At 41.4% G+C, this 27,537-nt stretch overlaps 2 protein-coding genes across 5 annotated transcripts in view; one reads left to right on the forward strand and one right to left on the reverse strand.

Moving 5' to 3' along the window:
- Positions 1-6,696, reverse strand: part of ZDHHC3 (zinc finger DHHC-type containing 3) — a 37,216-nt gene extending 30,520 nt beyond the window's left edge. For 2 of the 4 annotated variants that reach the window (XM_030943068.1, XM_030943071.1), the window contains exon 1: positions 3,191-3,251. The gene's annotated coding sequence lies outside the window, so the exon portion shown is untranslated. Of the gene's footprint in view, positions 1-3,186; positions 3,252-6,358 lie in introns of those variants that run through there. The other 2 variants (XM_030943070.1, XM_030943069.1) reach the window with 2 other exon arrangements.
- An 84-nt stretch (positions 6,697-6,780) lies between these two features.
- Positions 6,781-27,519, forward strand: EXOSC7 (exosome component 7). Its single transcript, XM_030943840.1, has 8 exons — positions 6,781-6,861; positions 8,185-8,286; positions 8,956-9,050; positions 13,768-13,930; positions 18,432-18,502; positions 23,107-23,230; positions 24,190-24,345; positions 26,954-27,519. Exons 1-8 carry the CDS (start codon positions 6,805-6,807, stop codon positions 27,056-27,058), a joined length of 873 nt encoding a protein of 290 aa, XP_030799700.1. The 5' UTR covers positions 6,781-6,804; the 3' UTR covers positions 27,059-27,519.
- The last annotated feature ends 18 nt before the right edge of the window (positions 27,520-27,537 follow it).

Here is a 27,537-nt window from a genome sequence, read left to right on the forward strand (position 1 = left end):
ACAGTGAGTCTTCTGTGTCCTTTTTTTACTTGCCATTTTACTTGCTCCTGGAATAGCGCTTCCCAACATTTTTCTAGCTAAACTCTGCTGCTGCACCCTTCCCTTTCATTTCCTTATCTTTCCATACCCAGCCTCTCTTTCTTTTCTCCCCCTCCTTTTGCACTCCTACCTCTTCTCCTGTAACAGCACAGGCTCTGTATGGCCACCCTGTAATCTGGTGGTGCAAAGAGAGATATGGGGCTATAAGCCTAGACAAATCTCTCATTCCAGTCTCCAGATGGACCCCCAAGCAGCCCCCAAGCTGGGGGCACAGCCAGAAGCAGACGACAGGAGTTAACACACCAGTGCTCCCGTGCAGTGAGCCAGCACCTAGCTGCACCTTGCCTCTAACACCTTGCACCTCACTAGCAGGGAACTGCTGCCATATGGGGAGGTCTTTGGCACCCACACCCTGCAAACAAGCTGGCTCGCGTTTCTGGACTCCCTCTCAAAAGGACAATGTGTGAAATGTTACTGGCAGACTTACTGCACTGCAGCTCCAGGCAAGGGCTATCTTCTTTCCTTATTGCCTGCACTACCCAGCAAACACACAGCTTCAATTAGGAAAGCTTTAACTTCTCGTTTTCTTGAACACAACCAAAAGCTTCAGATCAGTTATATGCACAGGTTAAATATGATGTTCCAGGTACAATCAGTCACATTTAGTTTGCTTCAACCAGCTAAGCACAGGATGGGGGAAATAAAAACTGACAACAAGCTATTCTGTTGTGTCATATTTTACATTATCTGCTGTCTTCTGTCAGGAAGGCAGAAGAACTGTATTCCTGAATATTGCCCTAACAAAAAGGTCATGTCTACACTGCAGAGGCACCAGAGAAAAGCATAAGCTCAGCCAACTAACATCTGCAGATACTGGCTGAGCTACAGCCAGTCCATTTTCAGACTGACACCACTGTGGGTGCCCATCTAGTCTCCTCTACAGAAAGGATGCCCTGTTACAGCTGTATGGGAAATATCTGCACAGTAAAACTGGCTCCATGAGCAAGTCTTCCTGAAATAATGCAACACACAGGTTTAAACTGCATGGACTGCGCAGCACTGCTAACTCCTGTTCTCCTGGAGGTGCACAGCAATCCACCCATTGAGAAAAGTAAATTCATATTAGGTAAGAAAAAGAGATTCACCAAAGCTGAGCTACCACTGCCCAGGATACACACACACTGCTGAAGACTGTCAGCTGTTCCCCTTTGCTAACGCAAAGGAAACTGCCCAGAAAAAACACATAACTACTTGGGCACAGCAGACCTGCATCTGCTGAGAAATTAGGCATTCATCTTCTGGCAACCTGCTCCCATTATCTGGATTAAATTACATTTGTGTACTTTTGTGTACAACCAAACAAGTAATTTCAAACTGAAATAGACACCCTTGTCTGTAACTACATCACTTAAAATTAAAATTAAAAGGAAGCAGAAACATACATGAGAACACCCAATAGATGTTATTGCTATAGGTCCTAAATGTCACAACAAAAATTTTGGGTTTTAGGCAGACCTGATATTTGCCCTTTCATAAACCTATAAACATACAAGAGTTTCTGGGCCGCACCTTCTAAATCTCAATGAACATTCAGTCAGACACAACTTACTACCAGCAGCAGGTCCCTCTGGTGTGACAAACACTATTGCATCAGTGAGGCAGCACCAAGAGCTACGCTGACACAGTCATGGCCTTTGAAGGAGCGCATCTTTATTGCACATGGGCTGCGTTTTTAAAAGACGTAAGAACGGGGTGGCTCCCCTTATGATGACTCTTATCACTGAAATGCCTGTAACGCTACGCAAAAGACTTATTTGTTGCTTTCATTAAGCAAAGGAAACATGGTCCTCACTAATGCCTTGCTATGTACACTACAAGACACCCAATGCAGTCATTCACCGTAAGTCATCAGTCCCTCCCCTCTCTGTGATTCCACCGTATCAGAACAACCATCCAAATTTGGGCTCCTTTCCTACAGATCTGACATTCCACACACACCTTTGCTGTGCCAGGAGTCTGACACGCTGTCGCTCTGTCTCATGCTGAATAACACAGTTTATCTTTTCTGAATCGGGATCAAAGGAAAGACATCTAAATGAACTTTGCTGTCTATCCCGCATCCCTCAATGGTACACACCAAGTGGATTGCCCATCAGGGACCAGACTGCTGCCCCCTCCTCCCCAAGGCCTGTTTTCCTGATTGTTTTCTTGAAGACTATTTTCTAATGAGCCATCGTGAACTCTTGCTTCTTCTTAAAAATTTACCTTACAGAACAACTCTAGTAACACTCAGAAGCTGCCGTTCTAAACCAGTCCGGATCGCTTGCTACTGCCACGTAAAACTCACCATCCATTTCAACTAAACCCGCCACAGCACAGCACAGCACAGCACAGCGCCATGCTTTCGCCAGGGATTACAGCCGATGCCGGGGGCGCACCTGGCCGATGGGGCCATGGGACAGCCGCAGCCACACGCCTGGTGACCAGGGCCACCTCGGAAGCGACAGGGTCAGCTCCACTCGCTGTCCAGCTGCTCCCATCGCTGCAACGCATTAGCAAATTACAGGACCACTGTAATCCACCGACAGGTCACAGGACCCCGACGAAATCGCTGGAGGCTCCGACTTCAAATTTTCTGCCGCGGGGACTCAACGCTGCTCCGAAAGGCCGCGGAGCAGACCTAAACCGCGTACTTAGCACGCTATCATTTAACGCGTTCAGCTTCCCAGTATCTAAAGCCCAGCGCTGGAAGGCGGCGAGGTGAGAGCGGGAGCCCTCCGCCCGTTTCCCGACCGATGCCCACAGGTCCCGGGGACGCCGCTGCGGGACAGGAGCCGCCGCCCGGCCCCGGCCCGGGGGCCCCGCCGAGGGATGCGGAGCCTCGCGCGGCGCTTGGGCGGCCGCGCCACCCCCGGGCTCCCGCACGTACGGCCGAGGAGCCACGCGGGCCGGGGACACCAGGGACAGCGGCGGGGCCGGGGGACGGATGGTGCAGCGGCGCAGGCGGCGGCGGGATGCCATCCACCGGCGGCCCGCTCCCGGTTCCCCCGCTCTCTGCTCCCAGTTCCCGCTCCCACCCCGCTCCGCCGGCGCACACACCTGCCCGCCCCCAGCACCCCCCCGCCCCGCGCTGTCAGTCGCACCCACCTACCCCAGTGGCCGCCGCCGCCGCCGCGGGTCCGGCGCGCCCCGCCGCCCCCGCGCCGGCAGCGGCACGGCACGGCACGGCACGGCACCGCACCCCCCCTTCCGCCGGCCGCCCCTTGCGCGGAGGTGGAGCGGCCGCCGGGAGGAACCAGGAAGTGAACGGCGGCGGCGGCGGCAGGCGGCGCGTCCCGGCCCTGCCCTTCCCCGCCCCGCCAAGGGCTCCCCGGCCCACAGACGGCACCGGCGGCTGGGCCCGTGCGGCTGCGGGCAGCCTGTGCCCACTGCGCGTTAACGGCCCGGGCGTGCGGGTGCTGGGGGGAAATGCGGGTTTTGTGAGGAAAAACCCCACACTTTTTTGTTTTGGCATGGAAACGGATGGTTCTGCCTCAGCGGGCACCTCTGAGCCCCAGGGGGGTTCAGGGTAGTTCTGGTTTGCAGGTATCCAGAAACTGTTGGCACCCAAGGAGGAGCCGTACAGTGCAGAGCAGTGAGGATGTTTGGGGGACCGGAGTATCATTCTAGGAGGATAGGCTGAGGGAATTAGGCCTGTTCATTCTCGAGAAGAGACTACTGAGAAGGGACATCGTTAATGTGCATAAATGTCTAAAAGGAGGGGGGTGTGTGTGTGCCAAAGAGATGGAGCCGGGCTGCTCTCAGTGGTGCCAAGCACTAGGATGCGAGGCAGTGGGCAGAAACTGATGCACAGGAAGTTCCACCTGAACATGAGGAAGAACTTCTTTACTGTGTGAGTGACACTGGAAGAAGTTGTACAGAGAGGTTGTAGAGTCTGCCTCACTGGAGATACTCAAGAACAATTCTGGGCTGTGTGCTCTAGGATAGCCCTGCTTGAGCAGGGAGGTTGGACCAGACGACCCACAGTGGTCCATTCCAACCATACCCGTGCTGTGACTGTGATTCTGTGACAGAGCGCTCCACTGCAGGTGGCATGTTCAGAGCCAGAGCAAGGGCTGAGTTTCTCCCAGTCCTTGTCTCAACTCAGGAGCCCTTCCATTATTTTTTTTTGTCTCCTCTGCCCAGCTGAGAGCAAGAGAAGATCAGTAAACAGCTTTCATGGGTGCCTGGTCTTTAGCCAGTGTCAAACCATGACGTGAGCCAACACACATCATTCATTTACCACAATGAAATTAAAAGATAGTGCTTTTCCTTTGTTAAAAAAAAACAAAAAAAAAACCCAACAAAACCCCAACAAACCCACGAAACAAGTGGCATCCTTTTTTGTATCATAAGCTTCACTACTGCCTTGCGCTGGAATTTGAATGTCCTCAGAAATGTTCTTTAGGGCAAGAGGTTGCCTTCTGCCCTCTCTGAGGAAAAACGAGCCAAACCTGGACTCCTCCCACCTTTAAAAAACTGCTGTTTGCATGTGAGCAAGATTTGCTAGCTGAGCCTCTGGACTGTGCAAGAATTTGACTAACACTAGGTAGACTCCAAGCTGGGGGGCAGAAGTGGAAAAAAAATAACACATCACTCTTTCCTGGCAATTTTAACTGTTAGCTGCTGTGGGCTAAGCCATGAGAGTCAGGAACAAAGATGAGAGCCAGAATGTCATCTCTCTATGCTCTCAGTGGAAATCTGATGATGGGGTGCATCTGCATTAACACTGCTTCAGATCAAGAATTCACTCACATGTTCAGAGAGTTTCTGATTTCTTCTTACTTGTTTGGTTCACACCATGCAGTGTGAGGACACAAGTATCGCACTGCAAGGCAAATGAAGGGTTAGGCTGTGCAGGACAGCAGCACTGGCAGATGCTGTTTTAGAGAGAACATACAAAGCAGGGCCTTTCATGCATGGGCACTGCCTTTGTCTGGCACTCCCGGGGGCCAACAAGGAGACATGGCCCTGCTCACCTCCGTAGGGTGAGTGGGGAGGACAAGCTACCCAAGCTCCCAGCTCTGCCAGACTCCCCTGCTTGCTCTCCCCACCAAGAAGCACTAAGCAATCCCCATACAACCCTAGTGTGCAGAAATGTGGCTCCTTTCAGATGCAGGTAAGAGTCCCAAAAATGCATCCACTCTGCCCCAACTGCTGATTGATAAGCAGCCTGCCAATGGGACCAGACCAAGCTAAAATTTCCAAAACCATCCATCGCTCTTGAAGTTTGCTCTGCATCATGCCACCTGCTCAAGTAGGCACAGACAGGAATGCTTTGTACATTTGATTGAACAAGGACTTGTGGAAAGCTGCATAAACTCTGCCAGTGTGCTCAGTAATCCTTGGGAGCCATGGATCATTTTTAGCCAAGCAAGCATCAGCGTGAAGTCAAGATAGCATCTTTTAAAATACTCTGAAAATTATCACACAGGAGCTGTGCAAAAAAGCATGCAAACCTACATTAATGACTGTTATGAAACTTTCAATTAAGGCTGTCAAAAAAACCCAACCCTTAATTATTGTTTTAATATATAGTGCGAGTTTTTAATCACATTTCCCACGCCACTTTCCCAGTGATATCTGGCACAGGACCAAGATGTGAAAAATGCGTATTTTATGATTGGCTTTTTGCAAATACTAAAATGAATATTATATGTGTTGTGTTAGAAAGTAATGCTGTATTAATTCTCTTAAGTAGTGCGTTAAATATAGTTTTAGGTTATAAGAAATGTTAAAATAGAAACTATGCTATGTAGGATACTTTTTTTTAAAGAAAGGACTCGCAGCGAGATAGCAGCCACAGGACACCTAAATCTTTCAGAGAAAAAGAATTTATTGCCCTCTTATCAGAAGAAACGAACTTCTTCCCGCCTGGAAGGTGCTGTTAGGATTCAGAGGAAGAAACTGACGATGACCAGACAGAATCCTGTCTTTGAATGGAATTTATGCATCATGTATGAGGTGTATGAATATGCAACAGGCTGTTGCTTTTAAGGGTTAATCCTCCTCTAACGTGTCCTTCTTCGGGCTCGTGCTGCCCAGAAAAAGGTACCCATACGTCCGTAACTCTTTGGTTCTATTGTCTCATATTGTCCTAATCCAAATTGTCCAAATTATTGTTACGCTAATTGTATTACTATTTTTATAACCATTTTATTACAATTAGACTTTTAAATTTTTAAAAACAAGCGATTGGCGTTTTTCACAATTAGGATCTCCTAAGGAAAGCATTCGGTTTCTTCCCTGCTCCCGCACCAGCCTTCCCCGCGCACCGCACCTCGCTTGGATCCTTCTGAGGTTAAAAACTCCTCAAGGAAAATGAGGAAACGCAGAGAACTATGACTACACGATCCATTGCTGTGCCCCGGGATACTTCCACAGCCTCCTGGAGGAGCTTTTGGCAGAAAGCGGGAGCTTTGGTTTTACCGCGAGGGTCAGCTTCTTGGACGGGACGCTTTCCGGGATACGGGGTGCCCAGTGGGTACCGCGTCCAGAGCGGTACGTGAAAGGCTTCTGTGGCTTCGCTGCACGCCCCGCTTTGCCACCAGGCAAGGGGAGCCCTCGCTGTGAGGTGGCGGTGCCGGCTGGGCGGGGAGACACCAACCCTAGATAGCCGGCAGCTTCCCCGCTATCCGTCTCGGCGGGCGGATGGAAGGCGGGCGGGCGGGCAGGAAGGCAGGGAGGAAGCGGGCACTGCGCAGGTGCGGGCGCGAGGCGGCGGGAATGGCGTCCGTGGTGCTGAGCGAGGCGGAGAAGCTCTACATCGTGCACGGCGTGCAGGTAGCGGGCGGCAGGGAGCGAGCTAGGCTGGGGAGGAGAGAGGGAAGGGAGGGAGCTCTCCACCGTTGTGTCTGGTGGCGAACCTCTGGAGTTATCACAGCACACCGAGCATCGGGACGGGAAGCAGGCTGAGAGCGGGACGTGGATTTGTTTTCACAGAATCACATCATATGCTGACTTGGAAGGAAGCCACAAGGTTCACCCACTCCTGGCCCTGCACAGAGCACTCCAGGAGTCACACCACGTGCTTGAGAGCATTGTCCAAATGCTTCTTGAGCTCTGTCGAGATTAGTATTGTGACCACTTCCCATGGGAGCCTTTTCCAGTGCCCAGCCACCCTCTGGGTCAAAAACCTTTTCCGGATGTCCAACCTATGCCTCCTGTGACACAAATTAAGGCCACTCCCTCGGGTCCTGTCAGTGGTCGCCACAGAGAAGAAATCAGTGCCTGCCCCTCCTCTTCCTCTCATGAGGAAGCTGTAAGGAGCAGCGAGGTCTCTCCTCAGTCTCCTCCAGGCTGTACAGATCAAGTGACCTCAGCATCTCTTCAAACGACTTCCCCTCAAGGCCCTTCACCATCTTCATTGCCCTCCTTTGGATGCTCTCTAAGAGCTTAATATCCTTCTGTCCCCATTTGCTCCTCTTTCCTTGCTCTTCCCTGGCTCTTCCTCAAGTTATTGCCATTGGATAGAGTTTTAGCCTGTAATTTAGCAAAGGAACATGGAGTGGACGAAGGAGGAAGAGTGAAGGGTGCTTAAGAAGAAGCCCCAAAGATAAAAGAATTGTATTCTTACTGAAATTTCCTGAAAAACAACCTGGTTTTATGGGAACGAGCTGTCAGAGCATGCATAATGCCTGTTTGTGGAATACAAATGGATGAAAGCATTTGGAAGGCTGGTGTATTATTTTTGTCTGCTGGGGTCCTAATTACTGGTGTAAAAGTACAGAACTTCCCTATGCCAGGAAAGAGCTGTGTTACATTAGGTAAAGTACCACTTAAAGCCAAGACCTTTACAATTTTGAAATCTGAAGCTTTCTGTTGGGAATTAGAGGGACTTGGTGGAATTCGTGTCTGCCTGCAGATTGCTTGTTACAAGCTCTACATAAATGAGATATAAATTAAAAAGTATAGTTGGTTCTTTTGTATTCCATGGTGAAACTACACGCTGTTGCTTTATACCCTTTTTACTGCTGCATTTGTTATAGGAGAAGGAAAGGTTAAAGTCACAGTTTTTGGTTTGTGGTGGGGTTTTTTTGTTTGTTTTGTTTTGTTTTTGCTTTTCATTACTGATTCCCTTAGCAATATATTGGTTGTCATACTTAGGAAGACCTTCGTGTAGACGGTCGAGGCTGTGAAGACTACAGATGTGCAGAAGTAGAAACAGATGTTGTATCAAACACAAGTGGATCTGCAAGAGTAAAGCTGGTAGGTAAATTTCTTAGGGATTGGGTACCTTGCTGATGAAATTGCTTGTTCATGTGACTAGTTAATCTGATGCTATTTGTAGATAGGTTTGTGTGTGCAATAACATGTATGTGTATAGCAGTAACTGAAACTGTGGGATGTGGAAATAATGGCAGGATGTATAATTAGTTCAGGCTGGCTTGAGCTGGATTTACTGTAAAGTGCCTGGACAGCCTTCAGTCTGAACTAATGTAATATTTAATCTTGAAAACTGAAGTCACTGTTGTGCCTAGTTTCTGGGAAAGGCAAAAATTTCTATTCCTTTAAAAGGAAGCAAAACGATTTCTGACATGTTGACTGAAGAAGATAAATGTACTGTGCATCATTATGAAGGTTCTGCAGAAAGAGCTCTTTACAGAACCAAAATGACAGAAGTAGTCTTGGATATTAAGAGTCTTTTCAACCTAGAGATAGGTAACATGTATGATAATTGTTTGAAGAATCTTCTTACACTTACTATTGTCCTTCTAAAGCCTTTTCTTTTTTACAAAAAATGTTATTTTAAGTTCACTCTGATAGAATGATCTGATAACTGAAAGGTAGAAATGTCAGCTTACCATAAACATTTAAATTAAAAAAATAGTTCTGTAATTATAATTGCAGTTGTGTGATGTGTTTTTGTTTTAATAGGGAGAAACTGATATCTTGGTAGGCATAAAAGCTGAAATGGGGACACCGAAGTTGGAGAAACCAGATGAAGGCTACCTGGAATTTTTTGTTGACTGGTTAGTATACTAGAAAAGAATGAAATAGATCTAATATTTTGAATGAATTACTAATCAGGTCTTGCCATTCTTCAGAATTTTATGCCTTCATTCCACTAACTTCCTGTAGGGATTTGAGTAATAGAAACAAGTTATTTTACCATTTCAGTAGCAGTGAATGTTGAGAAATTTTCTGCTGGTCTTGCAAATCCATAAGAAGCAAATCAGCAGGAGTTAAAGAATGAAAAAAGGTCAAATAAAACAATCCCAAATTGCATAACATCACTGCAGCTGGTAAAGGATAATGGTTCAAGTACACACGCTTGGAACCAGACTTCACGACTAAAATGTCTAGCTGTTGTTTTTATCATGATAAAATAAAGAAAATCTCTTTCAAGAAAAGTAAGTTGGAAGAAAAGAATTGACCATTACAGACTGTAGTTTGAAGTGTGTTTAGTACAAAACTTGTAAAAAAAAAGTATATTTCAGATGCAAAAACTAATTAGAAATTTGAGTTATATATTTATGAGTGAATCCATGTTTCATTAATTAAAAGGGTGTTTGTTTTTAATCAGATTTCTTGCATTTTGCTACAAATGGACTGTTGTGTATCCTTACAGTCTTGACAGTGTTTGAATTATGGAAGAAGCTAGAAGCAAACTGAGAACTCTTGTTTTCAGGTTGCTCTGAGATAGCACAGTGACATCTCAGTGTTAGTCTAAATCGTCTGCAGCTGAGACTACAGTATCCATGTCTTGCACACTTACCCAAAACTGTTCTTTATGATTTAAATTGCTTTGGGAAGCTCTCATAAAAGCCTTGGCATTGTCAAGTTGGCTGCTTTGCATGTGGCATCTCTTTTCATTTTTATTAAAAACAAAAAAATGTTGCTACTCTGACATTAAACCAATATACCATTGTTAAAGCTAAGGTATGAGAGCTACTACGTGTATGTCTGATAATCTTTCTGACCTAATTGTGTATATCTGCCTTAACATTGGTATGTCACATTATGCAACCTTATCTAAGACTGCCTCTGTACATCAGTATGTTCTAGTTAACTGTGGAAACTTCTGCTTTAAAGGAAAGCACTCACCTGTGAATTGATAGTTTGTTTACAATTGCTGTTCAAAAAATATCAGATGGGAAGATGATCTTGAATGTGATCCTGCTGTTAGAAATTATGTATGAAGTGTCTTAAATGGTACGTGTTTATTGTTTTGGGGGTTTTTTCTGGTTGTCTCTATATGAAGAAAGTCCACTGACAGCAGGGAGATTTCATTCCTAAAAAAGTGGTCTGTGGACATGCAACAATTCCGTGACACTTGTTGTGTATGGAAATAGAGATAAGAAAAGCTTCAACTCATTAGGTTAATGTTCAGTTGTATTTTCTGTTAATCTCTGCTTCATGGGCTGGGAGGGAGATGTGCATCAATCTTTGGGAGTTGGATTTAATCAGTTCAGGAGATAAGTAATCTTTAATTTCTGTGACAACAGGATCCAAGGGCCTGAACTTTAGAGGATTGTAGTCACTTGTCACATGCTTGTGGCACAGGGAAAGGTGTTCTTTAGCTTCCAGAAAAATGCAAAAAACAAAAGGTGAAGTGGAGGCAGCTTCCCCCTGTCAAGGGAATGAGCTGCTATCAGTACCCTGATGTTTTGCCAGACTACCACTGGGTGGTAGTAACTGAGCAGAATTCCATACCCTGAATCTTCTGGTGACGTTCCTGTGTGATCTATTTGGCTTTTATATTGTTGAAGCTAATAATAAAAACTCAGACTGCAGTGATTACTATCTTAAAATTTATTTCCCAAAACTTTTGTGGTTTCTTTTACTGATGAAAATAATCATTTGCTGGATCATGTGTATAATTCTCTGCTCCAAACTTCTGTTTCTCTTTATTCTGCCCCGAGTCCTTTACCTGAAATCTGAGGAGCACCCTTAGTCCCATTTTCAGACACACTTTAATGCGAATCTCTGGAGGGGATGATTTTTGGGGCACTGGTTTGTGATCCTAGAAATTAATCATCATAAAACAAGTCTATGTCCTAATGTGTGTGGTATTCTTACTGCCTTTCATCACTGGAGAAGACATTCATCCTGGCCCTTGATGCTGAAAGACTGCTATGTTGCTTGTATCACATTTTCTGGCTGATCTGATTTATCACTTTCAAACTGTAAGAAATAGAAACAAGAAGAAAAAGAGGCATCTGAATTCCTTGAATGCATCAGATTTTGTTTGTGGAATTAGGGAAGCAAGGAATGTATTTGTCCAGATCTGACCATCTGTAGATTACAGTATATTAATGGCCTGAGCAATAAGTGAGAAATGTTTGACTGTTGCAACAGAAAGATTTTGACTGGCAACAGGAGGAGTTTTGAAATTAAGTAGAGATCTGAATAGAGTGATGGAAGCATCATTATGCTTTAAAGAGGAACCTCTGATGGTCTGGCAATGTGACACTGAAATGATTTTGATAGTCTTGAAAGTTACATGCTGCTTGGGTGAAGAAATTCTGTGCCACTACTAAGTTCTCTCCATAAGCCAAGGTTTTTGTCATTTTCTAGTCTGTTAAGACATCCTCTTTCCAAATTTTGCCCAGTGTAAGTTACTGCAATAGTCTGTAGGCATTAGGTGGCAGTATTTACCAAATAGTTACAATCATATCCTGCTAGCCTTGCTTCTTTATTTCATTTTCATTGCAAGGAAATGAAGTGTTAAAATGATAATGGAATTAAGATGCAGTGAAATGTACAGTGATATTCCAATTGAGTTTTAGGTTCTTTCTACTCACTATCAAAGAAGGCATCCAATCATAATCAAAAAATACAACGTTTGATAAAACTTTGATAAAAAAATACAACATTTGATAAAAGGCATAGATTGAAGTTTGCGTAATTCTTGCAACTTGCCATAGAGATCATAATGCTTGCATAACTATGGCTTAAACAGAATGATCTTGTTAACTTGCATAAAAGCTGCTTCCATGGATAAGTGCTTGTTTAATACAACCTGAAGACCTGACTCAGCACTGAGTTATACTTAAATCAGATCCTATCTCATAAAATTGGTGTCTAATAACCCTGAATAATATTGTGTGTCACACTTCCAATACTTATTTGTGTGGCAAATATAATTTGGAAGTGTGGATCAGTGCTTGATTGGCAGTAATGTTTCTTTTTATTTTTAAGCATGTATAGTGCTATCTGTTTCTAGTAGCAGCAAATAACTTCTGTAAAATCCAGTAGTTCTTCCTGACAGAGAAAACTCTGTCTTGCAGAGTTTTCATCAACTCTGCAAAACAACAAGTTGGGAGAGTTACTGTGAGGTAAGAATAATAGTAGATAATTATATGTAAGCTTATAGATTCTGCAGTATTATTGGCACAGCTGACTTGACGGTTTAACTCACACCTTGATAACGTGAATCTTTAGTTGTTTGGGTTTGTTTTTTTAAGGTGAAGGGATTATATTCCAAGACTTAGTTTTCTGCTGGATTTTTGTATTCCTGGTGTTTTGTATCATCATATTGACACAAAACATACATGTCATGAGAAATTTGCCTTGTGATGTGCCCCGCCAGGAGAGTATGGGGTGTGGCCATCCCAGAGCTTGAACAGACCAAAACTACTTCTGTGTAAGCACTTCCTTTGATATGTTCTCTAATGAGAAATTAATTTGGTAGAGGTCTGACTGGTTTATTTTAAAACAAGGTTTGCAATGCTGCTACAGGTCCACTGCTTGAGAATATTCTTGCCCTCTCTTATCAGCCTGAGGCTGGTATGGAAAATTTCCTCATTGTTTTGCTGTATATGCATCTCTGGACATTTATGCTCTATTTGATTCTTCTTTGGAGGCAGGGCATTTTTTGTTAGGTTTGGAGTGGGTTTTGTTTGGTTAGTTTGGTTTGGTTTTTGTTTGTTTGGAGGTTTTTTTGGTTGGTTGGTTGGTTGGTTTGGTTTGGTTTTTTGGGGTTTTTTTGTTTGGTTTTTTGTTTGTTTGTTTGTTTTTAGGTTTTTTTTAATAGGCTTGTTTTCTTTTATTGTTAGAAGTTTTTAGCTGTGTAGCAGGCCCCAGCACCCAAGGACTTTCTGCATGACTGCTCATAAATAGTTTGTAACGTTGGAATCAGGGAAGTGAAGACCACACTCTTTGTCAGATCCCTTCAGGAAAAGATGTTGTTTAGTTGCTGTTCTCCATAAGCTGCAGAGAGTAATGACATGCTTTCTTCTAGGTGCTTGATAGCAGACAATACACTCAGTAAAGAAATTACCAATTAAGGTCAGGCAGTCATGTTACTTACAAGAAATTAGTATTCTACTTGTCATATCATCATATCTGTCTCTTCTTAGCCAGTCTCTTAATAATTGAACATTCAACTCTCACTAGGCTCTCTCGGTAGCTGTGGTGAACTTAATACAGATGTCCCTTCTTTTTTTTTAAGGAATTGATGTGATAGAAGGTAACAGTGCTTAAGAAATAATCTCTGAGAGAATTCACCAAATTTTACTTTAATTGTAACTGGGAAACTGAAGATAGTAGTGGGATTTAGTTAGAATTTGTAACAAAAGTTCAGTATATTATCTGCATCAAAACCTTCTCTTATTTCTTTTCAGATAGGATGCTTATTCTTGTACAAATAAATCCTTAGATACTTTTAATGCTTTATATTTAAGAAATATTCTTTGGATATTTGCTGCTTCACAAGTGAAAGTATTCTTTTCTTTCTTTATCTAGTTCTTCAAATTCTCCTGAGTTGGAAGGCCGGGGAGGAGAAGAACTTGGCACTGATATAGCAAATACACTGTACAGAGTATTCAGCTGCGAGAACAGTGTAGACTTGAAATCCCTTTGTATTAATCCCAAAGAGCACTGCTGGGTTCTCTATGTGGATGTATTGGTAAGTACAGAAATGAAAACTAAGATTCAGCAAAATGTTTCTAAGGCAGAGACTGACTTAGCATAACCTTCTGTATTTCTTTGTTTAAAAAAAAGCTTCTCATTATGTGATATAATGTATCACAGCATGGATGGCACTTTTCTATCTACTTATAGTAGTTCATCACTAATTTCAGCTTGCTCCTTTTCTACTCTTCTTGATGCTGGTGTTCTACTGCAGAACTAATAAAACATTGAATACTCTGAATGTGTCTCAGATAAAAATCAGTGATCTTATACTGACAAGGAAATTGCGACTAAGGAAGGGTAAACTTTTTTTCCAAGCTAGATGTAACAGCAAATATATTGTTCAAGTGAATGTAAATTATCAAGGGTTTATGTTAGCCCTGACAGAACTGTCCATCTGTCTGGTTCTTTGTACTCTTATCACAACTAATTCACTAAAGTAAAACAGAAACTTTTTTGGCAACAGCTAGGTTTAGCTGAGATGCTTTTTGATGAAACTTGTATATGTGTATTAAACGTAGAGGATAAGCTGAATATTTGTTCCCATGACAGTAATGGACGCTGAATTTTATGCATACAAATCTGATGCATGCAGCAGCTCAATTTCCAAATATGCTGCATTCAGACCATTCTGTCATGGGAATTTCAATAGAAGTCTGTAAGTCAGACTCTCCTGAACGTTATTTCCAATTCTTATTGGTCCAAAGTTGAGTTTCTGTTTATCAAATTTGGAAGTGAAAATATGTTAAGGAATATTAGAGGAATCCATTAGGGTCTGTGAAATAATGTGCAAAATGTTAAGCTGTACAGCCAGAAAATTAAATACAGGGGTTTGTTGAACAATACAGGAACATTTAGACTAGACCTAAATAAATGTGAAAATTAGTTCACTAGGTATTTAAAATGCAGTAGCATTAGCCTAATTATAGTAGATAAGGTACAACAGTCCAGCTACAAAATTGATGGAATATGTACCTCTGCTGAGTGCTTTAACAGCCCAAGTCACTGGCTTATTGCAGCTTGGCAAGGTTTAATGGAGAATGAAGTGTTAGTTCTGAGAAATCACACTGGGGCCTTTAGTTACTAGGTAATTACAAGCAGAGGTACAGAATATTAAATGCAGTGCTTATTTAAGCAACATGCTGCTTAACATTGCATAGGCACTGCATAAACAAAGACTTTCATAAAGCAGTCTGCTTCCCTGCCTCTGTGTGTGTATATATATGTGTATATATATATATATATATATATATATATATACACACATATACACACTGTTCTGTATAGCTTTTGTTTGAGATACAGCTGGTCATTATCTGATTCTTCCTGGACAGATTTGTTGATTATCCACAGTTACAGGGAAAAACAGCCTCCGTGTTTTCATGCTACTGATTGTATCAGAATTATGAACATCAGGACATCAAGGCATCACTATGTTATGTGAGGAATTTTACATTTACCTCTTTTTACAGTGCCAGTAAAAAATCTGTTGCAAGTTCATAATTACGACTCTAAACTTGATGAGTCTTTTTGATGTTACATTTATTCTGCAGGGATTTTGTGTGTGAGCCATTGAAGATCGGTTGGTACAGTTAGAACAAGATACTGTTAACATTTCTCTCTTACTCTGTTCTACCCCTACCTTTTTTTTTTCCTCTGTATTTTCACTTTTTGGACATATTTGTAAGATTTCCTTTTCTAAACAGTAGACATGTGATACTATGTGATCATATTACATGTGATATAGTGTAGGTGCTTGACACCTACAGATTTTCCTGAAGCTGCTGTTGCTGAATCATTCCTATAGAATTCTACTTTTTATAGAGTGTGGTTTAAGGATGACACTTGGGCTAATAAAAGGAGCAACTCATATTATTCGTCATTTGAGGGAGACAGATTCTGAACGTTAAAACAACACTCATAGAGAGTCCTTAGGGTGATATTTTCCTTCAGAATTCCTGGAAGTTCTTTACGTTGGTGTTTGCGTTGCATAGTTAAATTGGAGAGAAAATAAACCTCAAATCTGTCATAAAGCTGAAAATACTGGTAGCTTGCAGTCAGGTGTGAAGGTCCTTGTCTGGAAGTCTCTCATTCCAGAAGACAAAGATCCAGAAAGAATGTTATGAGCCTGGAAATGCCCTGTTCCTATGCAATTTAGCCATGTGCAGTTTGATTGAAACACCTATATTGAGCTCCTGTGTGTAAACAAAATTTGACACATGCAGCCTGAAAAGAGAAAATAGGATGTTTTGCAGTCATGCAAAAGCTTTATCAATTAAAAACATCTCTCAAACATTTTCTAGTGTACTTGGGACATGCTATAATTCTGTACAATCTGTAAAAAAAATAACTTCAGCCATGCACACCACAAAGATGCAGGCACATGGACAAATTGAGATACATGTGTCAAAGGTGGAGAATATGTACCTTGACCTTTCAGAGTATATGCATTGTTTTTTAATAATGGAAGGCATTCCACTTCTAAATAGTAGCTTATCAACGTGGAGTACCACAAAGGGCTGTTCTCACCCTCTCTGTGTTTCCCTCAATTTCTTCCTTTTCTAAGCAAGCCATTGATGTCAGAAATAAGAAGCTTTTAGGCATTTTTAAGTGGGTTTTGATATACATATATAGCCTTCTCCCCATAATTTGCCCCAGCAGCCTGCTGGGCTAAGCAAGGAGAATCAAAGTGTACAATCTCTTATCATTCCCTATCCAGTCACAGTAGATTGTGTGTCAGGAGGACAGGGTGCATTAGTTTCGCTTGAAATTTTTGCAGTTCACTACTGAGCACCTTCCAGGATTTCCTCATGTTTTCTATTTCCCCCTCCCCTGCTCCCAGTCTGATTAAAAAGAAGTTAGGAATCTACTTTTGGAGGAAAAGCTTCTCTGAATAAGGTGAGGTCTTCTATGTGTTATCTTTTCTTTCCCATAACTTTTTCATTTGCATATCAGTAAATTAAAAGCGGAAAAGACCCCTCTGCTTCCCATAACTCACAGTTGTGCAGACTTTCCTAGTCCTAAAAATAATTAAATAAACAGGGGGGGTGTCAGTACAAGGTGCTTGAGCTGAGAGAAGTGTTCATTTCTTTGTGGAGGAATTGTTGCACCATGCTCTGTGCAGGCAGTGTTCCTTTCCTCTAGGAGCCACTATAGCACAGGTAAGGCTTTAGAACAGCAGCCTGAACACCAGCCTAGCAACAGTGCAGGCACATCCCATTATTGTGTTTTAATAACACAGATATTGTGGGGCTTATTGTGTTATCAAGTAAAATCCAATAATGACTGAAAGGTGCAAGTTAACCTCTCTGTATCCAGCAGCTGCTTGCAAAGAAATAATCTGATCACCTTTGTATTTAGCTTTCTGTCCCAACTTTTTGTTGTTTTTTTTACACTATTCAGTCTGTTTTCTGAAAAAGTAACTGTCTTTACAGCATATCTTGTTTATTATTTACTCCCTGTGCGGGAGTTTATCTCATCTTTAAATAAATTTTGAAGAACAATCAATGTAATCAGGATTGCAAAACATGTTTTTCTCTCATCATACAGCGTAGATTGATGTCACAGAGAAGCATCCATATGTTCTTGCTGAAGTAGAGCCAAATGCCTGCTCTCTGTGTGTGTGTGTCCTCAGGAAATAGTACTGGCTGCTGGGAGCTGAGCTTGTCAGAGAAGTCGCAGTAGGCTATGGACAGACACATCTCTGACTGGTCTGGCAGCCTGCAGAAGGTATTAGTGGTATGGGGAGCCCTCCCTTTTTACCTTGCATGCAGTGCTGCTTTTCCCTTTGCCAGCTGTTCTCCCAGTCTGCACGAGAGGAAGCTGAGCTAGGCTCCCTCCACACACCTCACTTGTTGATAGCACTCATTTGCAAGACTTTGACATCAGGCTCTCCTTGGATCACTTTCAGCTGTGAGATAAACCTGGCAATGGCTCTTTCCCATAAAGAGAATAAATCATGATGTGCTTTCATAACTACACCTTATGTAACTTGCTTTCCATACCATGTTCTCGGTGACAGTGTGTGTTTCTTCTGTGAAAGCAGTTCTCCCAGTTGGTTTTGTCCATCTGATATTTTTTAAAAAGGCTCCTTTTTGAAATGAAATATAGAAAATTCATTGGCTTAATTTAACACTAAAGAATGAATGTGATGAGTTTATAAAGGGTATTCTGGCCATAGTCTAGATCAGAACCTTAGCACAAGAAGATTAAGAACAGTGGTGGTTTCATTTCAGCTTCTATTATTAAATTTTATCATTAATTTTATTATGAAGTGCATTAACTCTTCTATTTTGCATGTATAATACAGTTAGCTGAAATCTTAATTTCCTATCTGTTTCTTTTCATAGATAGGCTTTAAGGACAACTTTGTTTTTTAAAATCCTGTTCTGGTAATTAATTTTCTTCCTTTTCAAGTAGGTTTAAATAAAATAAGGGCTTCATTTAAAGTCGCTAGTCTGATTTTCTTTTAAAGAGATTCTTCTTTTCCTCCCCAGTTATTGGAATGTGGTGGGAACATCTTTGATGCAATCTCTATCGCAGTGAAGGCAGCTCTCTTTAACACAAGGTAAAGCACAGATCTTATTTCATGTGGGTAGAAGTGGCATGGGAAGTGGAAGAGAAACATTCTCTGTGAGCAAAACATTTTTCATGCTTAATTATTTAAATGAGTTCCCAAGACAGCTTGCATTCAGATACAAAGCACTCATCTGCATGCAAGTACCATGAACTAATGTGATTTTAATTCAGTTTCTGATGATCAAGTGTCATATTGCATGTTATGCACAGTCATGTTCACAATATAACTTTTGTTGTAGCCAGACCCACAAAAGTAGCGTTGACCATGTGGTTTTGTTGCAAGTATTTGGAGGCCTTGGTGTTGATGCCTTGTGGAGTTGAAATAAGAAGTATTTACTGATATGTGATGCTCCTGAATAAGAAGTATTTACTGATATGTGATGCTCCTCTGTCAGTGTGACTGCTGATTTGTAATTAGCCCTGGTTTTCCACTTTTGATTTTGTTCTCATTAACTGTCAGCCTAGAGTTCTTTTTAAAACCAAGAGGAAAAATGTGGTCGTGAGAGATTGTGGGGAGGGGAAAACAATGTGTCTTTAAAAGAACTTTGCTCCATGCATTTTAATTCAAAGAATGGGGAAGGAAAATCTACTAGAATAAATGATGCACATCTTTTCTGTGTGTTTTTAATAACTCACTACTATTTTTTCTGTTGTTTTTATTTTCTTTATCTGTAGGTGAAAGGGAATACAGAGTTTTATATCACCCTTGAGAAAAACAACCTAGTGAATACCTTTGCTAGAAAACTTACATGGCAAAAATAGCTGGTAGAGGTTTGAAACCTTGAGTCCTACAAGCATAAATGTTTTAAAAGTGGCTCTCAAATTGTTCTTCAGCATTAATTAGAGATCTGCTAGTCACTAGTGTAGTTCTGGCTTATTTATCAGGGAATCAAGGCACAGTACTAGATCCGGAAAAGTACATGCAAAAAGAAGAGCAAAATAAGCTTTTGAAGACAGGGAGTATATCAGGTTATAAACACTTCAAAAGGGATAAGGGGAGACTTACCCATCTGAGACTAGAAATTGTATGTGTTGCTGAGAAATTTCTCATATTAATTAAGTTCTCAGCAGTAACTTTTAACAGTAGATTGTTTTTATAACATTAAGAAATGCTTTTAGAAATGTAATGGCTCACAAAGGAGTTGGCAGTAACTCCAAGTAAAAAGAAGAAATGCCTGTATTTCTGTGTGTGAGTTGCCAGGATGCAAAAGCCATACAGTTAAAACAGTTACTACCATGTGAGTTGTTTTGCAGATCCACAGCTCATACTTTATTTATAAGATAACTAGACCTTTTTTCTTACTTTAACCAAGGATAAAGAGATATGATAATATAAAAAGTAGTGAATTAAATAAATGAATAAAAGAATGTGGACAACATGATGGAGGGTGTAATTAGTTTAATGTTTCTTACTTATTTTTATTCCTCTGACAATTGTGTCCTTTATATAATCTTTAAGCTGAGGGCAAAGATCACAAGTCTTGTTGAAGTTGAGTATCATTTCAAAATATGGTACAGTAAAACACTGCCTGTTGATTTTTTACCTTTGAAAACCCCGTCTTGTTGATTTGAGCAGGGAATGCTAGTACAGCTCATCTTATATAAGCTCAGAAAGTCAAGAGGTGAAATTCAAAGTGAAAACCTGTTGTCCTCATTCACTTTTTTCTCTCCCTATCCCTTTGTAGCTACTGGGTTTTCTTTGGATTGACACAAGCTTGTTTCAAGAGTAGCTGCCTGTTCTCTATAAAGTATTATTCTCCAAACAAGAAAAGATGTCAGTTTGAAGATTGCTTCAGATTAAGTGTTCTGTGTTCTACATGTGTCCCCTCTTTGACTCTTACTTGCTTTTCCTACTTTGCTTACAACCAAGTTTTTGTTCTAAGTGTTTTCAGATCTTTGCCAGCCTTGACTAAAGCATTGGAACAAAGAGTAGGGAGCTCAAGCTGCTGTTGTTTCTTTGAAGCTACAAAATTTTAGATATCCAGATAGGCATTTGAAAACTTCAGCTTCAATTTAAAATCTTGCTTTAGGCATTTTTGTAATGTCTGTGGACCCATCTTGCTTTAGAGCTAAGTAAATCCAACATCACAACTTAAGGAATTTTGCTCAAGACTTAGGGGATTTAAATCCTTTGAATGCCTGACCTGACTTGTTCTCTCCCCTTCAGGCATGGAACAATGACAATAGAACTTGTTTAGGGGGAATATTTAAAATAAAACTCATCACAGTTTTGTATTGTTTATTGAGTTCTCAAAACTACCATCACGATCATGTGCACAAGATAGCCGATACCAGGCTTTCTTCTTACCCATATCTCCCAGATGTTTGAGGATGGATTTATTAATGATGGAAGTAGATATTGCAAAATGTGCAGCTAGCTACTGTGTCAGGACATTAAACTTGGTCCTGTGGAATGTGCCTACTTGTAACCCGAGGCTGCAGAAAATAGGCAAGTTACAAAACCAACAAAGTTTCTAACACAACAGCCTTGCAGACACCAAGGTTTTTGCTGCACAGCATGGTAGAGGCAGAACCAATGCCTGCTTGCAAGGGTGGGGCTGGTTCTGCATTTGTGAAATCTGGATCTGCACACAAAGAAAAGAGCACTGTTTGTTACAGGGCTGAGTCTTGCTGCACAGATCTCTGCCCTGATTAGTTGCAGGAATCAAAATAGAAAAATAAAAGTTGCAAAGTAATCATGTACAGCTATTTCTTAAGATAAATGTTCACAAGCTGGGAGAGGAAATCCACGGTGCTCTGGAGAAGCTTTGTGCTGCATTCACTTTGCACAGTTTTTCTGTCCATATACCCACTTTTTATGCAACTGTGATGCTTGTGTCTGATCTTTTTGCCTTTGCAGTATTTCTAATTTACACCTCTCTCATCTGTTCTTGGCCAAAAAAGCTCCTTGCAGGCACTTTTCAGATATTAATCCTGGCAACTTCTTGCAGACAAACACTGCACTGGTTTCAAAGCCATTTTATGTCGGAGTTAAAAATTGCTTAATCTCACAGATTTTCTTAAAATCTTGCTTTGTTTTTTAAACTCTGACAGGTGCACCTCTTCCTGTTGTCTAGTGTTGTCCATTGTCCTGTGCAGCTTGAGGGTTAGTCGCTTTGTGATTTTATTCCATCAGCTTCTAATGGAATATTTTAAACTCAAAAATGGGCTTTGATGCATTTCTAATGAGTTGAAACATTTGGAGTTTCATTTTTGGAAAAAGTACACATCACAATTGTTCTGCTTACTCAAAATCTTAGTTTTGGTTTAGCTCAGGCCAGTGTGCTTGCAGGGAATTTGTTGTCACTGGAGCAGGGTTAGCTGTTTTGAATTACTTGCCCCAAATAACTAAAATACTCTTCTGAGGATCAATAAAAATCACTTTGTGTTGGTGGGGGGAAATGTTCATTAAATGACTCCATATCTCCTCTTTTAAAAGAACAGTTTTGTTACAGAGGGCATAAAAGAATGTAACCTCCAGAGTCTAGTTATAAAACACAATGCTACTGCAAAAGCATTAACATAAAACCAGATTGTGGTTACTGAAGTTAGCTGTCTTGGGACATCTTAAAATACTTTGTTTTCAAGTGCAAGTGTGTGAAAGAGAGAGTAGTGTGGGTGAGCTCTGTGTGTGTTTTACTGGCCAGTAATGCCAAATCTCTGAGTCAGTACTCCATCCTAGCAGGCACCTGGATAAATGAGGGTGTATAAGATGCTGACACTCTTGGCAGCTTGAGATACCATCTTCTACTAAATTATTTTAAATTACTTTATTCACTATGCTAAGGAAACTGCTTCAAATCATCCTGTAAAGCTTCCATGAGATGGCTATCACAAATACAATGTATGTACAACTGATAAGGAGCCATAAAGAGCCTGTCTGGCTCATTTGTGAGAGAGCTCATCATTCACAACTGAGAAGAAAGCATTTCTTGGATTTCTGCCTGGGTTTTCATCACTTCTTCATTCTGATATGTTATATATTGCTTGTATATCTGTCCTTAGAACAATAGAGTATCTTGCCAATCTTCTCATCTTGCTAGAGAAAGGATTTTACTAATGTCACCTTTTCTCTTCACCCCAAATCTCTTTAGCTGGTGCTATTCTTTCCTGAACAGCTTTACTACTTGTATTTGGTACTCATGTCACACTTTTGCCAAGCAATGCAACTGATGTAATGCTGACAACTTTACTGTTGTCTGCAAGGTTGGGAACCACAGAACAAAAGGATTCAGTCTTGGTAATTTGTCTCCTGTACATCTATGACATTCTGGTGCATACAAAGAATTGTTCAGAACTGATTTGTGTAAGTCCCAAACTAATTTCTCCCCATGTAATAGTGTAAAGAACAGCTCAAATTTTAACTGTTTGAATGATGTAAATAGGATGATCTTATCCTAAATATCTTCCCACTTACAGTGTTTTCTTTGTAGTGTCAGGGAGTGAGTTGTTAATCCTTTGATCACATTCTGTACTGTTCTGCTAAACATTTTGCCTCATTTAGAAGAACAGGGACTTCCTGGAGTTGTGACTGTATAACAGTTGTATTTGTTGTGTGTTCTGGCAATAACTTTGCACCTTTTGTTTCCACAGAATACCCAAAGTGCGTGTTCTGGAGGATGAGGAAGGCACCAAAGAGATTGAGCTGTCTGATGACCCTTACGATTGTATTCGACTCAACGTAGATGAGGTGCCCTGTATTGTCACACTAAGCAAAGTAAGCCTGACAAATTTCTGCCTTTCTGCCTAGAGATGCCAGTTCCTGTTAATTTCACCTGCCATTTATTTTTTTCCCCTAGAGATAAAATTAGAGTTACAGAAATAGGCAGTGTCCTCCATGTCTATATTTGTTTGTCTTTGGCCTCCTAATTAAGAACTTTTACTGAATAATGGCGTATTTTGCGCCTCTGAATTGTAGGTTTCTACTTGATGCATTCTTAAAATGCATCTTCTTGCATGAAGAGGAGTTGTTTATTGTTTTTCATCTGCTCCTTGCTTAAGATACAGAACAGCAGATATCTTAGTATGTTACAAGAGGTCACTGTGTTCAGGAGTGGAGGTTGTGTGATCTGCCAGGAGTTACATGCTGAGTATTTGTTGCTGAGGACCGAACTCCACTTTCATGGGTGCAATATCATCCCTTTCCATTCAAACAGGTTTTTGTCTTCCATATATAGCACACAGCTAACACATTTGATTTTATGGGTGCTGCATTTTCCATTGCAAGTGTTAGTGATTGGCTTAGGTACCTGAAAGTTTGGTTGGCATTTCTTTTAAGCAATTTGCATAAATAGTAGAGGGGCCATTGCTGAAGTGAGGGCTCACCTGAGTCTTGGGATGTGTAATTTTCAGGTAGAGGGGACCAAAGTCTATACTTAGAGTTGTGGGAAAAGGTGAATATGGAGTTTCGTACAGACGAAAGGATGGTAGAAAGGAAAACAGTATGAAATAGTGACATGTTTATCTCACCTCTGTTGTTTATGTACCCATCATTTGGGGTCAGAAGCTGTTTAAATCCTGTGCTTTTAAGTCAGTCTCTGACTATTTCCAAAGGCCACATGATTTTAGGATAGGAGGCTGTAGATAAGTAACAAAGCCACCATTCACAGTTTGATTTCTCAGTGGGGGAGCTTTGAGAACTGCAAACTAATGCATTGTTTTGTCGCTAACTTGCAGATTGGATATAGGCACGTGGTGGATGCCACCCTTCAGGAAGAAGCCTGTTCTTTGGCAAGCCTGCTTATTTCAGTAACCAGTAAAGGTGCCATCACTTCTATGAAGAAGGTGGGGAAAGGTAGCCTGGATCCTGAGAGTATTTTTGAAATGATGGAGGTAAGGAATGTTGAGCAGTTGACTGTCTTGGATTGATACTGGATGAACTGGGGCTTGGGTGTACAGAAAGCTTCAGTAAGGGCTTTTAGAGCAGAGACCTTGGTGCTTTGATTTGGTGCACGAGGGACTTTGTGAAGGTCACAGGCAGTTCCTTTGAAACAGATTCTAATGTGAGTGGACACTGTCTAAACTTCTAGATGCCTGAAATGTGTGGTACTCACATTTGTTTCGGGCAAGTACTTCACAACTGTAAGACAGTAAAGCTAAAGCTGAGAAACTTTGAGAGTATTTTTAAAGAACATGTTCCCTCTTCTATTGTGACTTTTAAAGAATGAAAGATTAAAACTTCTAACGTGGTAAAGTCCCTGTAAGAGTAGAGATGGTGTTCGGAATTGGTGGTGCATGGTGTTCTAGCACAACTCATTTGCCTTATGATAAATGTACTGTTCTCATCTTACTGTTATTTTTCTTTGCTTCCTTATTGAGTTTACAATCTGTCCCTACTTCATAAAAATACTAGTATCTGGATATTGTCCACATTCATAGAAGATCCATTTTAAACCCTTCTTCAGGCTCTTCTTAAGTCTGTTCTCCAGTGTAAATTCTTATGCCAGAGTTTGGTCTTGAGCATGAGAGAGAAATGGATTTTGAACTTGAAAGTCAGAATGAAAATTATATAGTTCAAGCTGGCTCTGTTTCCTAGAGACACAGGGTGGCTAATTCCTGCATGGCTCTAGTGAGGAATGCTGAAGTTGGAGCCGAGTTTGACAACAGCTGGTCTCAAGAGGGAATTACTGAGTATATGGCACTTGACTGCATCATAATGTCAATCCAGAGTGCTAATCCCAGTGGTACCAGTGGGCTTTTTATTTGCATTCAAACATGCCATTTATCCTCCTTACCTGGGTAGAGATGTGTTATCTCTAATTCCTCTGCAGGAGTGAGAGATAAACCTGATCACAAAAAAACCCAAGATGTTTTTGTAAGGTCAGAGATTATCTGTTTGGTCCTGCCTTAAACTCAACATCCTGATTAGGATATCCCATTAGGATATAAGAAAAACAAAAAGGCCCAGGGATGCCCAGTGGAGGAGCTGAGTAACCTATGTCTGACACCTCTATTCCTGAATGATTTGGCTGCAGGTCAGAGGATGTTCAGTTTTTCCTCGCTGGTAGAGAACAGACATTCTAGGACATATCTCTTAGGAAGGGAGTTTCATGGGAAAGTTTTGGGAAGCTGCCAAAAGCATAAGGCTTTTTTTTTTTTTAACTGAGTTTATGATCCTATCCACTAGAGAGGCAAGCAGGAATATGATGGCAACAGTGTTGGGTCAATACCAAAGCTCTGCACAGTTCCCACTCACTTTAACCTGGGGTGAGTGATGTTGTCCTGCATTTGAGGAAGAGTTTATCAGCCCTCTTGACTTTGGACTGCTGCAGTGATCTTTGTCCCAGTGCAGAGCTGTGACAGTTCTTGCTCTTGTGCCCCTCCATTTATGTAGCATGACTCATGGTCTCTAGGATTGACAGCTACTGTGAAACATCAAAACTCTTCCCAAATTTCCTTTGGTATCATTGGCCATATTCTGGCACCTGGCTCTTCAATTAAAAATGTATCTTATTTTCAGGTTTGTGCATGGTTTCTGTAATTGTCATCAGGAGGTGAAACAGAGTTTTGTGTCAGCTGTATGGCTGGCCTAGGCTTCACTGCATAGATCAGGAGCCAATAAACTCATTTTAATATAGTCTGCCTTTGGCTCTGTAGGAGGCAGTGGGCTTTTTATTTCTGTTTGCAGTCAGTATTTCAGGTCATTTAGAGAGACCCTGGGAAAGCTCCAATGAACACCACTGCCTTAAGATCTTTATTTCACCACTGCCCAATGTTTCCCAGCCCCGTAGCTTGCACAGTATACTTGGGCATATGGGACAAGTAGAGGTCAGTGCTGGAGCTAATCCTGTTGGGTTTTCACTGCTGGAGTTTATTTCTGTAAAGAAAACATTGTGTTAGCTCCTTTAAGGTCCTTGGACAGGACAGAATTACACATATGAAGGATCTGATCATATGAAGGATCTGCCCACAGAGTGACTTGGTGGTGCAGCCAGTGTGCATTTTGGGTTTCTCTGGCCACAGGACAGGGTGTTCAGCTGGCCTTCACTCTGCTGATTCCGAACACATTCAGAAGAGTCTACTGAACTTCCTGTTAGTAGCCTGCTTTGCTGGTCAGGTGTCTCTTGTCCTCTGGCAGCTAGAATATTGCTTCGTGCTCTGTGTGCTGGCTAATTTGAATGTGTGCTTGTGCCTGATGTGAATTTAATTTGTATTCCTGGGTGATCCAGCAATGTGCAGACCTGGTATTAATGATTGTGGAACGCTTCTCTGATGAATGAGAGCACTGGCTTTGTGTGTGTGTTTTTCCAAAACTTAATCAAGTTAAAATGAAACTCTCACCACCATTATTTTTCTAAATTAAAAGCATATTTTATGATACCAGCTGGTGTATATGAATCATCAAAGGGAAAATATTTGTCAAAAGGAAGTGTTCCGTAAGAGTTGTCTTCCTGCAAATAAACATATGTCTCAGGTTTGTTTTGCTTTCTTTCCTCTGCAGACAGGACAAAGAGTAGGCAAGTCACTTCACATAGCCCTTCAGAAGATTTTGGATGAAGAAGAGAATTTGGGGACTTCACGACCAAAAGTGGGATTTCTAGGATGAGTTTTTATTAAATGTTCAAAACTGTTTTTAATTGGTTTTGCAGTCTTGTCAGTTTGTATATAAAGAAAAGGTCATTATTTTTTTTGTTCCAGCAGAGTCATCCTCCTGTCTAAGAGGCTTTCGAAATGTTACTAAGCATAAAGAAAGCTACAGTTAAATGCAAATAAGCAAATTTGAGGTGCTTTCCATACGGGTAACTGCTGGCACCCAGGAAGTGCAGCAGCAGCAGTTAATAATGCTGTTGCCTGGGAAGTGCTTGAGTCTGTTTTCCAGAGTGACTGGTGTACTTTCCACTTAATTCTGTTTGTATGTGTTTCACATCTGTAAACCAGCTGCTGTGTTCTAAAATGCATATGGGGCTGTCTTCTGTGCAGCACAAATGAGAGCAGCACTAGGTGTAAATTTTCCTTCAAATTACCTTACTATTCTTTGAATAAAATGTGGTTATATTTTACTATAAATACAACAGGGTCCCAAGT

Source organism: Camarhynchus parvulus, chromosome 2 (genome assembly GCF_901933205.1).
Source record: "Camarhynchus parvulus chromosome 2, STF_HiC, whole genome shotgun sequence".
In the NCBI taxonomy this organism is placed as follows: Eukaryota; Metazoa; Chordata; class Aves; order Passeriformes; family Thraupidae; genus Camarhynchus; species Camarhynchus parvulus.